Source organism: Urtica dioica, chromosome 2 (assembly GCF_054948205.1).
Source record: "Urtica dioica subsp. dioica isolate 48M chromosome 2, U.dioica_male_clone48M_v1_H2, whole genome shotgun sequence".
Classification (NCBI taxonomy): domain Eukaryota; kingdom Viridiplantae; phylum Streptophyta; class Magnoliopsida; order Rosales; family Urticaceae; genus Urtica; species Urtica dioica.
In genome coordinates this window covers 53639616-53651311 of record NC_142757.1, presented here as the reverse complement: position 1 = coordinate 53651311, position 11696 = coordinate 53639616, and the positions used below count along the sequence as shown (strand labels likewise).

The 11696-nt window shown below is 36.9% G+C and overlaps 2 protein-coding genes across 3 annotated transcripts; one reads left to right on the top strand and one right to left on the bottom strand.

Annotated features, from left to right (window-relative positions):
- Positions 1-435: 435 nt before the first annotated feature.
- LOC149405671 (short-chain dehydrogenase TIC 32, chloroplastic-like) lies at positions 436-3577 on the top strand. Its single transcript, XM_089607939.1, has 8 exons — positions 436-541; positions 1477-1708; positions 1834-1913; positions 2009-2162; positions 2594-2672; positions 2946-3030; positions 3125-3180; positions 3287-3577. Exons 1-8 carry the CDS (start codon positions 436-438, stop codon positions 3449-3451), a joined length of 957 nt encoding a protein of 318 aa, XP_089464065.1. The 3' UTR covers positions 3452-3577.
- Positions 3578-4556: 979 nt separating this feature from the next.
- YDA (Protein kinase superfamily protein) lies at positions 4557-10698 on the bottom strand. 2 transcript variants are annotated; one of them, XM_089607934.1, is made up of 12 exons: positions 10530-10698; positions 8839-9630; positions 8018-8752; positions 7635-7722; positions 7469-7531; positions 7162-7322; positions 6959-7034; positions 6815-6874; positions 6626-6733; positions 6273-6512; positions 6010-6101; positions 4557-5611 (listed from the first exon to the last, which is right to left on the bottom strand). In XM_089607934.1, exons 2-12 carry the CDS (start codon positions 9402-9404, stop codon positions 5104-5106), a joined length of 2697 nt encoding a protein of 898 aa, XP_089464060.1. In that variant the 5' UTR covers positions 9405-9630; positions 10530-10698; the 3' UTR covers positions 4557-5103. The 2 variants fall into 2 exon arrangements, with proteins under 2 accessions (XP_089464060.1, XP_089464059.1); XM_089607933.1 differs by having other exon boundaries at positions 6252-6512; positions 10530-10697.
- Between the last annotated feature and the right edge of the window lie 998 nt (positions 10699-11696).

The following is an 11696-nucleotide window of genomic DNA, read 5'->3' as shown; positions in this document are numbered from 1 at the left end:
TATGAATTCTGACAAGAAAAATTCCTTGTTACACCCACTCCACCCGTATATGAAATTTAATAAAGAGCACACTAAATTAAAACGGAAATGATTTTTGACACGATGCACGATTGACACGGCTACCCCACAAAAAGTAATAAACACAAAAAAAAACTATTTAAAATTGTTCAGTTGTCACATGTTGTATGGGGTGTCCAAATTCGGGACGGTGTCAAATAGCAATGCTCAAATTAAAAATAAACTAAATATAGATTGAAGTGAACACCCATTGACTAGGTATGCCACTTTGACATTATTGGCATGCATTGAATGTGTGATGGTTGGAAGTTTGAGAGAGACACATTTAATGTTATAATTATTTCAAAAGTTTAGATATGCACACACACATCTATATTAAGGTTTTGGATTTGTGTATTGTAAAGTCAACAATAAAAGATGTGGATATTTGGATTCAAAGGACCATCTGGCTTCTCTGCTCGTTCTACAGCTGAAGAAGTTACTCAAGGAATTGATGGAACTTCTCTCACCGCCATTGTTACAGGTTCTTCTTATTCTTTTTCTAAATTAATTATCTTTCCCACTAAACACCCCAACTTCTAGCTAAAAGCTATGTGTTTCTTAAGTAGAGGAAAAAAAAAGGAGTTTTAAATATGGATGAGCTATACTTTAACACTATTTAACTCCATTTCCCACTCCATATTTTAACATTTTTTCATCGAATAAAAAAACTACTAATTACTTAATAAATTACAAATTAATTAGAATTCGAAAAATTAAGCTGACTAAACCACCCAAATAAGGTGTCACCCAAATCAAAAGCGTCTTCTTATGTCGAACTTGGGAAGAAAAAAAAAAGCTTGTACAAATCCAAGGATGACAATAAGAATTGTCACCCAAGCAACAAACATCCAATGAAATAACTAGTAAAGACGTACACACACACGTTTACACTCATGAAGTTCCGAAATAACTTTGATGGAATAGCGCACAATACTAACTAGTAAAGACATTCAAAAATGTTTAAACTCATGAAGTTCATAAAGAACTTTGATATAATAGCGCATAATACTGAGATGATGATTCCGCTAACTAGTAAAGACATACACAAACGTAACTAGATCTAAATAGTTGTAATCTCCTAATAAAAAACACAAACTGATCAATCATAGATACCTTTTTTTAAGATAGAGAAGCTTTCCGTTTTAGGCATGGGCTCACAAACTGATTAATCATAATTTTTTGTCGAGGATGACATGTAAGAAAAAATTATATTTTGAGGGGCATATAAGAAAAAAAATAGAATTTGAGATTAAAATGCAATATGTACTAAAAAGTTAGGCAGATGCCCCTTCTTGTTGTCTGTGGGGAAAAGCCAACGGACCATATTACTCTTCAAATTTCAACATACTCAAATAGTAACATTAAAGGTTGAATCTATATTTGAATTTTTTTTTTTTCGATTTGGTTTTCTTAAAGGAGCATCGAGTGGTATTGGCGTGGAAACAACACGAGTTCTTGCATTACGCGGCGTACATGTTACCATGGCGGTACGGAATATGGACGCAGGTAGACAAGTGAGAGAAAAAATAATGACAAAAATCCCAAATGCAAAAATTAATGTTCTGGAATTAGATCTCAGCTCAATGGCCTCGGTGCGAAAATTCGCTTCCGAATATAACTCGTCCGGTCTTCCTCTGAATATCCTAGTGTAAGAAATCAATAATTTATGATCGATCAGAAAAGTATTGTTCATATTATCACTTAAAGATTCTCAATAAAAAAAAAAAAAAAAAAATTAAGGTTGTGATAATGTTGTGCTCTTTTTGTGAGAAGTAACAATGCAGGGATATTGGGACCTCCATTCACACTTTCTAAAGACGGCATTGAAATGCAATTTGCTACAAATCATTTAGGTAACGCTTTCTTAGAGTTTTTAGAAGTTATAATGAAACATTTTATTTTGCCATAATGTTTAATGAAATGTTAATTTTTATTGTATGTTTGTAAGGCCATTTTCTATTGACAAATCTTGTATTGGAGAACATGAAAAATACGTCAAGGGATACCGGAAAAGAGGGAAGAATTGTGAATGTAAGCTCGGATGGTCATCATCGTTCATATCCCGGAGGTATTCGTTTCGACACGATTAACGATAAATCAAGGTAATTTATGTTTATAGTTTTAGTCCCTATCTTAATAAAATCATTAAGATCTCCAAGTAACAAAAGTGTCAATTGTTCGGAAAAGTGTCAAATTAAATTCAAGTGCACTTGTTTTTTTTTTCTTGGGAATTAAAAGCATGTAAGAGGTGATATGTATTTGACGAATTTCCATTCTGTATATTTATTTGAATACAAATTCAATAAATAAATAAATAAAAAGTTTAAATCATTTGAAATAGTTTCAGGGTCTTTTGTCACTAAATTAGAATATATTACCCTTTTCAGTATTGAATATAAAAAATAACATAGAGTTATTTTGATAATTTTTTTTATATTATCTTCTAAAATAAAATTTAACACCTTGTGCGACAAATAATTTTTTCAAACTTAAAGTTGAATGTAACCGTTTTTTTTTTAACTTTGTCATATAGTTATAAGGCCATGGCTGCCTATGGACAATCAAAGCTTGCTAACATATTGCATGCTAAAGAGCTTGCTCGGATTTTGAAGGTAACCCATTAATTATTTACAACACATAAGACAATAAATTACTTTTAAGATATTCAAATCACCGACGGCTTGGATCTAAAGAAAAAAAAAAAAAAAAAATCGAGACGTAATTTCTAACTTGTTAAAAAAATATCTGTGTTTTTTTTTTCTCGCATCTGGAAAAGAAAAAAAAAATCTTGGAGTCGCCTTCTACTATATAATCTTAATTAAAGCTTGATATAGCTAATGAATAATTAAATATGAGATTTAATTTAATTTAAAAAAAAAAACTAGACAGAAGGAGTGAATATTACTGCAAATTCAGCTCATCCTGGATCAGTTGCTACAAATATTATGCGTTGCTCTGGCTTCTTTTACGGTATTGTACCTTCAATAATCTATTTAATAATTAATTCAGTTAGTATTATTTATTTTATGAACTAATTTAAACCTGTCATATTGGGTGGACACAGACATTGTAAGATTTCTTGGTCACGTGATTAAACACGCAGTCAAAACTCCTCATCAGGTAAAAATAAATTATTAAATTAACATCAAACGTGTTAAATGAATGTCTCAAACAATATCAACTATTTTTTTTTTTTTTTTTTTTTTTGCATATTATTTGATTTTAGGGAGCAGCGACACAATGCTACGTGGCATTACATCCGAAGCTTATTGGAGTGAGTGGTGAGTATTTTATGGACAGTAACAAAGCAAAACCAAGCTCTCTAGCTCAAAACATGGACTTGGCTAAAAAACTTTGGGATTTTAGCTTGAACTTGACTAATCCAAAGTAGTTTTTCATTTGATCATATGTTTAATTTCATGCCCAAAGTTTGATTACGTGTTTGTAATATATACCCTCAGTTGATAAACATTTTGATTAAAGTTGGACCCGCAATTTATTTGTCTCTTCTTTATGCTTTGACAAACCGGTTTTTTATTGATCGATTGCGAGATGATGTTTGTTTATGACAAGACTATTTTAACTTGTCAAATTAGCACAAATTAAACGTTGGAGGTACTAAAGTGTAATTTGAATGGTTTTGACTCATTGTATGCAAAATTAATACTTACGCCACTAATTAGTTATAACATAATTAATGATAAATATAATAATGTTATTCAACTTATACTCTTTGCACGTTAATTAACCATAATTTTTTTTCCAAGCAAATTAAATTAGCCAAAGTTAATAAAACTTACTCTCGATTAAAAGTTTGTAGTATGTTGATCCTGTACTAATTTTATTTTGAAAGTTGTCAACGCGAACATGACATTCATAATCAGAAGTTTGATCGGAACTATCAGGGGAGAAGAAAGTTTCACCATTCAAAAAGCTCAGGATTATAAGCCCAACGAACAGTATTAAGAACACAAAGGCAGTTCAAGAATAATTAAAAAGTATTGTTATAATTTTAATGTATGCGATAGTACCACAATAATTTTAAGTTGGGGAATTTAGAACTTTTACTATACCAGTTTGAACTTTATCCACCAAATTTAGACAGCTTGAACGAGACAAATTTATTGCTATGTTCTTTCATGGTTTGTTAGTACTATTAACTTATCAAGTACCTAATGTAATGGCTATCAACGACATGTCAACCTAATTTAAGTTATTTCATACGAAAAGCTCATTTTTACTGTTAAATTATAAGTACATGTTAGAGTGTTTATATGACAAAAATATGAAAGAAAACCTACCTTTAAAAGACGGGAGAGTTAATGCAATTATATCAGTCCACTTTTTGCATGTCACTAGAATCTTAGATTATGCCCAATCTCTATACCTACACTATCATGTAACACAAATAAGAATCCTATAAAGCTTTGATAAAGACAAGGGGAAAAAAAAAACGTTGATACAAGTAAAAGAATACGCAGTTAATTGATCTAATCTACGAGAAATAAAGAGACATGGATTATATTTTTCTTCTATTTTTAATGACAAGGAGGGTATAATTTAGGTACATTAATAGTTATCAGAATCACATCCCCTCATTTCATTACAATGCTAGTACGGGATTGACCTGCTATATGAACCATAGGGGTTATACAACAAAAACATGTTTAATCAAAAGACCTAATCATCGCCTACCTAATTTCGACCCGCCATTTTTCGCACAATTCCCAGCTCTGATCCAGTTTCCGACCATCTGTACACTAATAATAAATTTTTCTGAATCCTACTGCCATGTCCAAAATGGTAATTCCGCCATCAGGAAACTTTTGTCTTTCCTTTCCTTTCTTTCTTTTCTGGTGTACTGAAAATATACATTTCTATACATCTGATAAATCCGGACCGGACATTTGAAGCAACGAGTGCAATAGTCTCGAAGTCAAGGCCACCTCAAAAACAGATTTTCCGACCTGCCCACAAAGAACGGCTTTTTTCCCGGGGCGGGTTTTGGTCAAAACAGTCAAAAGAACCACCGGGGATACAAGGTCAAGCTCTGCGCGGCCTCTCGAACGCGGCCGAGAGGCGATCGGCGAGGACCGACTGCGCGTCGTAAAACTCGCCGGAGCCGGCGGGCCGCCCGATCGGGCTCCCGAGCGTGCAGTTCTCGGAGGAGATTATGTCCCGAAAAGCCTGAGAGGCTTGTGGGAGTCCCCGGTAGAGCTCGGGTTTCTGGTCGTGGTACGGCGAATTACCGGCGGTGTAGAAGCCGTTGTGAGACCTCGGGATCGTCGCTGCTCCTTCGATCGGGTATTGCCCGGGCTGCTGTTTCTGGTGGTGGTAATGGTGGTTGTGGTGGAAAGGAAGAGCTCCGCCGCCGCCGCCTCCGGTGAGGGGCGTCGAAGCGCCGGACATGGCGTGTGGGCTCGAGATCGGCGACGGTGACATTCTTCCGCTCATGTGCTGCGGCGACCGGGAATGGAGGAGCGGGCTTCCCATCGGAGACCTTCCGATCGGAGATACCGGGCACGATATGTTTCTCGGTATTTGGATTTCGCTGTGCAGAACCAACCAAATTCAGAGTGTATAGCGTTAGTAAAAAGAGAACGTGAATTTGTAATTTGGAGGTAAATCACTCGTCTCCGCTGCTAATTCGTTTCGAGATAACATTGTCACTGAACAATAGGTTATTCATGATTAAAGATGGGCAAAATGGTTAACCAGATAAACCTTTTAACCATTAACAGTTTAAAATGATTAAAGGTTTAACCGCTTCACCGTTTTTTTTTTAAACAGTTAACCAATTAACCAGTTAAAATTAACCGCTCGGCTAATTTAAACTGGTTAAAGTGTAAATAAATTGACCGGTTAATTTTAATCGATCAAAATGCCCACCTTTATTCATGATATGTACAAATGCTTATGCAAACTCGGGGGAATGCAAAGAAGAAATACCTGGATCCTGTACCGATTTTTGACCCTTTGGACTGAAAGTTTCCCGTCCACTCCGACTCCTGGTTCGAATAGTTCCTCGCACTTCCGATGCCCTGCAGTAAAATTTAAGTGCAGAGTGTTTGACCAAATACCGGGGTAAAAAAAAAAAACTGATGAAAACACATTCTGAGTTTTCACAACATGACATGGAAATTGAATACAAAGTAATTGAGCATTATTTTATGCGAAGTGAGATCACGTACGGACAAGGATGAAGCTCGTACTGGGGCTCGCGCTCCATTAGAAGCTTGTGGTGGTCCTTCTGACGGATCGGCGCTCGGAATAGGTCTCTCCAATGGAACAGCGTTTTTGACAAAGGCATGTTCCAAAAGCATTGAAGCTGTGGGGCGATTTGCCGGATCCCGTTGCAAGCACTTCAGCACGAAATCTTTCCCCTCGTTCGACAAATAATCAGGTATCGTAGGAAGTTCCCTGCTATTTCCGATCTTGAACATCGCAGCAACCTTTACAGAAATCAAATGAATAAAATTTGCACAACGGTCTTGTTAGAAAACTGTATAATAACATGGTTAAAATCCTTAGTTTTCAATGCCATATATATTCCAAATTTACTCACTCCCTCGTACTGACTCCAAGGCGGTTTAGTCGTGACCATCTCCAGAACCGTGCACCCAAGGCTCCATATATCAACAGCAAGATTACATCCATTTGAATTTTTGATAACCTATAAAGTTTTTTTTTTTCCGAATAATGTCAGTACGGCCTTATTTCTGGTCTTCAAAGTCTGGAATAAAACGAAACTGACCTCAGGTGCCATCCAATAGGGGCTTCCCTTAAATGATAACGGACAAGACTGCCCTGTAATCTGCAAATTATTTGAGGATAGATTAAAATTTAGAGTTCATTGGCCGTGAAGCTTATCATAACAAATTTTTATTACTGGTCTTACATGCTTTGCCATTCCAAAATCTGCCAATTTCACCCTGCCAGAGGGATCTACAAGTATATTTGCTCCTTTGATGTCCCTGAACAGTAATTATACATTTCTAATTAGCCAGCAGTAAGAGAATCACCAAAATTACAGAGTACACTAAAAATGATTAAGATTCTAAATAATATCTTGTTGGTCTCCATAAACCACTCACAACTCACCTGTGAACAGTGTTTTTGTTATGTAGATATGCAAGCCCTGATAAAATTTGTTGAGTATAACTCCGAATAGCCGCTTCACCAAACTGGCCGTATTCTTGAAGCAGTTTATAGATGGATCCACCCGATACATATTCCAAATATATATATAATTTGTCATCTACCTGTTCATGGTATACAGAGTCAATGCCCATAAGAGTAAAATAATGAAGCTAGTTTTTAAACTCTTAAGAACAAAAGCACCAATTTTTTCTGGTCAAACTGTAGAGCTACATGATTAAATTGAAAGATGTACAGGAAAAGAACCCACCGTCTCAGATCCATAGTACTGCACTATATTAGGGTGTTGTAATCGACTTAACAAAGCAATTTCCTGCCAAAGAATGGCATGAGAACTGTTAGACTACCTAAAATACCAAAACCAAATTAAATTACAGAGCCTTATTAGTCTTGGCCCGCCAAAAGAGAACACTAACCTGTCCCAACTGCTGCGCGCTTTCTCTTGATTTGGCATCATCTGAAAATAGTGTCACTTCCTTCATTGCACACATTTCACCACTTTCACTGAAGCCCAAAACTAAACAGAATCAGCGAAAGCGAGTTTCGAAAACGTCACAAGAACAAGATATATAACTCTCAACTCATTTAAGTCCACTCAAGTTTCAGCACTGCCTAGGAACAAGCGATTGTCTGACGTAAGACGCTAAAACAGTGAGAGTGACACTAATGTCTGCTATCGTTTTTGAATTCGGGTTAAAGTTCTGAGGGTAACAGTTGACATCAACGAGCACATATACCAAATAAAATCAGACTGCACATTGACATTGGGAAAGGAGATGAAAAAACACAATAAACAAACCTGTTGAAGCCAAGATATACATGTCCGAAAGTTCCCCTTCCGAGAAGCTTCCCTTTCTTCCAACGTGAACCGGGGCTTGTAGGATTTTCCGCTCTTCCAGGGCTTCGTGGCACCGACGGAGTCGACGAAGCAGAATATGTGGGAGAGAAAGGACTAGTATGGGTAATTGTTAACGGAGGCAGAGGTAACCGATGGCTCTGTTGCTTCCCATCATCAGGCCTGTTTGTATTTGACTCTGTTACTCCTCCTGAAGCTCGGGGGTGTAAAGGTGTAACAGCACCGCTTTGTATTCTCGAGCTGGGACCAGGGCTGATCATTCTAGGGCTGGGAATTGGCGAGCACTCGGGGCTACACCGGCTTGGCTGCTGCCAAAATAACTGTCCAGACAAATCTCCCCCAACTGAATTGTGACCCGAATTATGTCCTGAACCTGGACTGGAACAGTGGGCAGAAGCTATATCGGGATAGTTCCTCACCGCCCACATACCAGAACTCACAAATTGCTCGGCGCCGAATGCTCTCAAAGGGCTCCTAGAGGGGCTCGACAACGAGCTATCTGGAGCACTATAGAAGGCACCGTGGGGAGGAATTTGCAAATTCTGCATGTGAAAGCCAGAGGGTTGTTTTTTAGGTGATGTGGACAAAGTTTGATTGTTGAACTGAAGGCTCGGCGGCTTAGATTTCTCCTTCCAATTCTTGTGATTGACAGTAGGGGATGCGTCCTTGTGCAATGTACTTCATCAAGATAGAGGAAAAACACGTTAGTCGATGTATCAAAAAAAAAAAATGTTCTCATACGATATATATGAACCAGGCATTACCTTGAAGGGCTGTTCACTGCAGTTTTGTTTCCATTTTCATAGTCGGAGGTGAGGGGACTTAATAGGCGCGACTCGGTTGGGTCGTCACTTTCAATTGAGCTAACACTAGAAATAGAAGCAGTGGCTACATCTCCCTCACCATCGGTGGGATCTGCTCTATTTGTGACACATCCAGGTTCCGGAAGAAGAAAAACCGACGGCTTTTGACTCTTGTCGCGTTCCGATTTCATCGAAGCACTGATGCTAGAGTCGGTACGGTCAACATTGGGACGTTGATTCCGAGGAAGAGGAAGTGGTTGAGCATGAGACCTTTGCACAGGTCTTTCGGCAAAACTTTGGCATCTCGATACTTGTGTGGACGGTGATGGGGACCTGGAAGGAACCCTGGATAGAGATCCCCTTTCTGTGACAATGTCACTACTCCTTCTCCGAGACCCTCCTGATCTCGAACTGCCCTTATCTTCAGACGCACTCTTAAACTTTCTGTGTATTGTATCAATAAAGCTCTCTTTATTTCCTTTCTTTTTTACTTCTTTAGATGAAGATTTACCCCACCAAGAAGGCATGCTTATACTACAAAGTCGTTGCTAACAAGTCTCGATTTCAGCTTCGACGAGTTAGATTAATCTCATATCCACACAAATGATGCGCAACTCATACTAATGAACTCATTCCTCAGCCTTACAAGTTACAACCGAGAACCTTTCGTTGACAACAAATGGTTATTCAGATCGGTTTTAATACCAAATGTGATATGGGAGAAGCTCAAGGGAGGTTAACTGCAAGACAAACCTAAACACATATTGAAATATCTCATTAGTTCATATTCAAAGGCTTTTTAGCAATAAAAGAAAAAAGTAATAAGAAATTTGAAAGTACTAGCTTATCGCTCACTTAATAAACGAAGTTCGAGTGAGAAGTTGGTAATCATCAATTTAGGTCATCAAATTGATTATAGAATCCATCAAGATTCTTCTTATCCTAATAACTTAAATAATACGCTGACTTTTGACAAAGCATTACTGAAAAACCAAGAACTTTCCCCTTGGAAGATTTTCAAATCATTATATTTGTTCAATATAATCTTATTTTCAGTTCCATTCCATTTCCTAAATTTGGACTTGTTCCAAGTCAATTCCTATAATTTAAAAATTCCCACAAAAAAAAAAAAAAAAAAAACCAGCCACATCATTGTAACAACTAAGAAATCCTTTTTCAGGCCAATAATTCGCACTAAAACAGATCAACTAACGTTGCCCACTCGTTTTTTTTATTCTTTCTACTAGTTACATTCAAAGCTCAAGAACCCAGAACAAACTTTTTTCCAACACAGATCTACAAAACTCAACCACTCATTTCCACCAAATCGATTGCCAAAACTCAAAACGAGTTCAAATGCTATGAAATTAGCGACACATAACACAACTCGTCTCGCCAAACGCCCACACAGATATCAACAAACACTTATCGTTAGCTTAAAACTATAGCATGTCGAATGAGGCTCGCAACGACGAAATTGCGAACTCAAACCGCTCAAATTTAGTCGATCGAAAACCCTAGAAGCACAAAACAACGCCTATAGCTCGAACGAAACTCGCGAATTAAAAAAACTACTCAATTCGAGATATTGTCTTGTCTTGAGCTCAAGCGAGCAACCAGAACAAGAAACGCAATCGAGACGAATCACTTACAGTGTCTTCTTCTGAGTTGAAGTGCGATGCGGACGAAGAAGACGATCGAAACGACGACGCTCCGAGAGGAAGAGAGAAGCTCAGAGGATGCTTTGGCTATGGCGATTCGGAGCTTAAAAGGCAGAGAGAGAGAGTACTTTGAGCGTTTTTTTTTAGAGAGAGAAACAAAAAACTAATTAATTAAATAAATGAGTAATTATTGAGAGAGAGATGTTGTTTTTTTTTTTTTTGCTCAGAGAGAGAGAGAGAGAGAGTAAGAGTAAGACCTTCATCGTTAGATGTAAATTATGTGTGACGAGCAAAAGATCTAGACCGTTCGTTGAGTCGCTTTGATGTCAACGGGTCGCTTTTGGTCAACCGTCTAGTGTGAAGGGTTATTGTGTTACGGTGGTACGAGGTGCATGGGATTGTCATCGTTAGTTTTTTTATTATATTTTTTAATTGGCAACTTAAACATATTCGCACCATTATGCTTTACGCAACGCAATTCTGATTTTTTATACTTCTTTTTCTTCTTCTTCTTTCTTTTTTCTTTTTTGTTGGTGACGAATGGAGTCTCTTAGGTTTTAATTTATTTGGTTCCTAATTTTTTGGGGTTATTATTAATTTATTATTATTATTATCATTACACGTCTATCTAAAGGAAGACATGTGTTTCAATATGATTTTGATGCCAAATCAAGTTTTGGGTATGCTTTATCCCTTTTCCATTGAATCTAGTAAGTTAGGACTTGGAAGTTTGAGAAACATGTATAACAAAGAAAGATAAATAAAAGACTAAGTAATATTACTAGGTTTTTTTTTTCATTTATTTAACATTTGTTACGGATTCTCATAGCAATCCTATATATGACCAACGATTTTATATAGCTTAGGCATTAAAGGAAAATAACACGTCCCCATATGACTAAACTTAATCCGCGTAAACGAGTTTGAAATTTTGGATTACTAATACCTCTAACCAAGTCCCGACAAAAATGTAATCCATTGATAACTATTCAAGAGCTTAGATGACTCCTCAAGTCGAGTCCCGACGTCTATAACCGCATAATCGGAAAATATGTATTACATTAAAGATTTGTACAGCAATCTTATATACGACCAACAAAAATGTATACCTCAAGCATTAAAGGAAGTTTAGGTCTACATATGACTAGAGTCAACTCC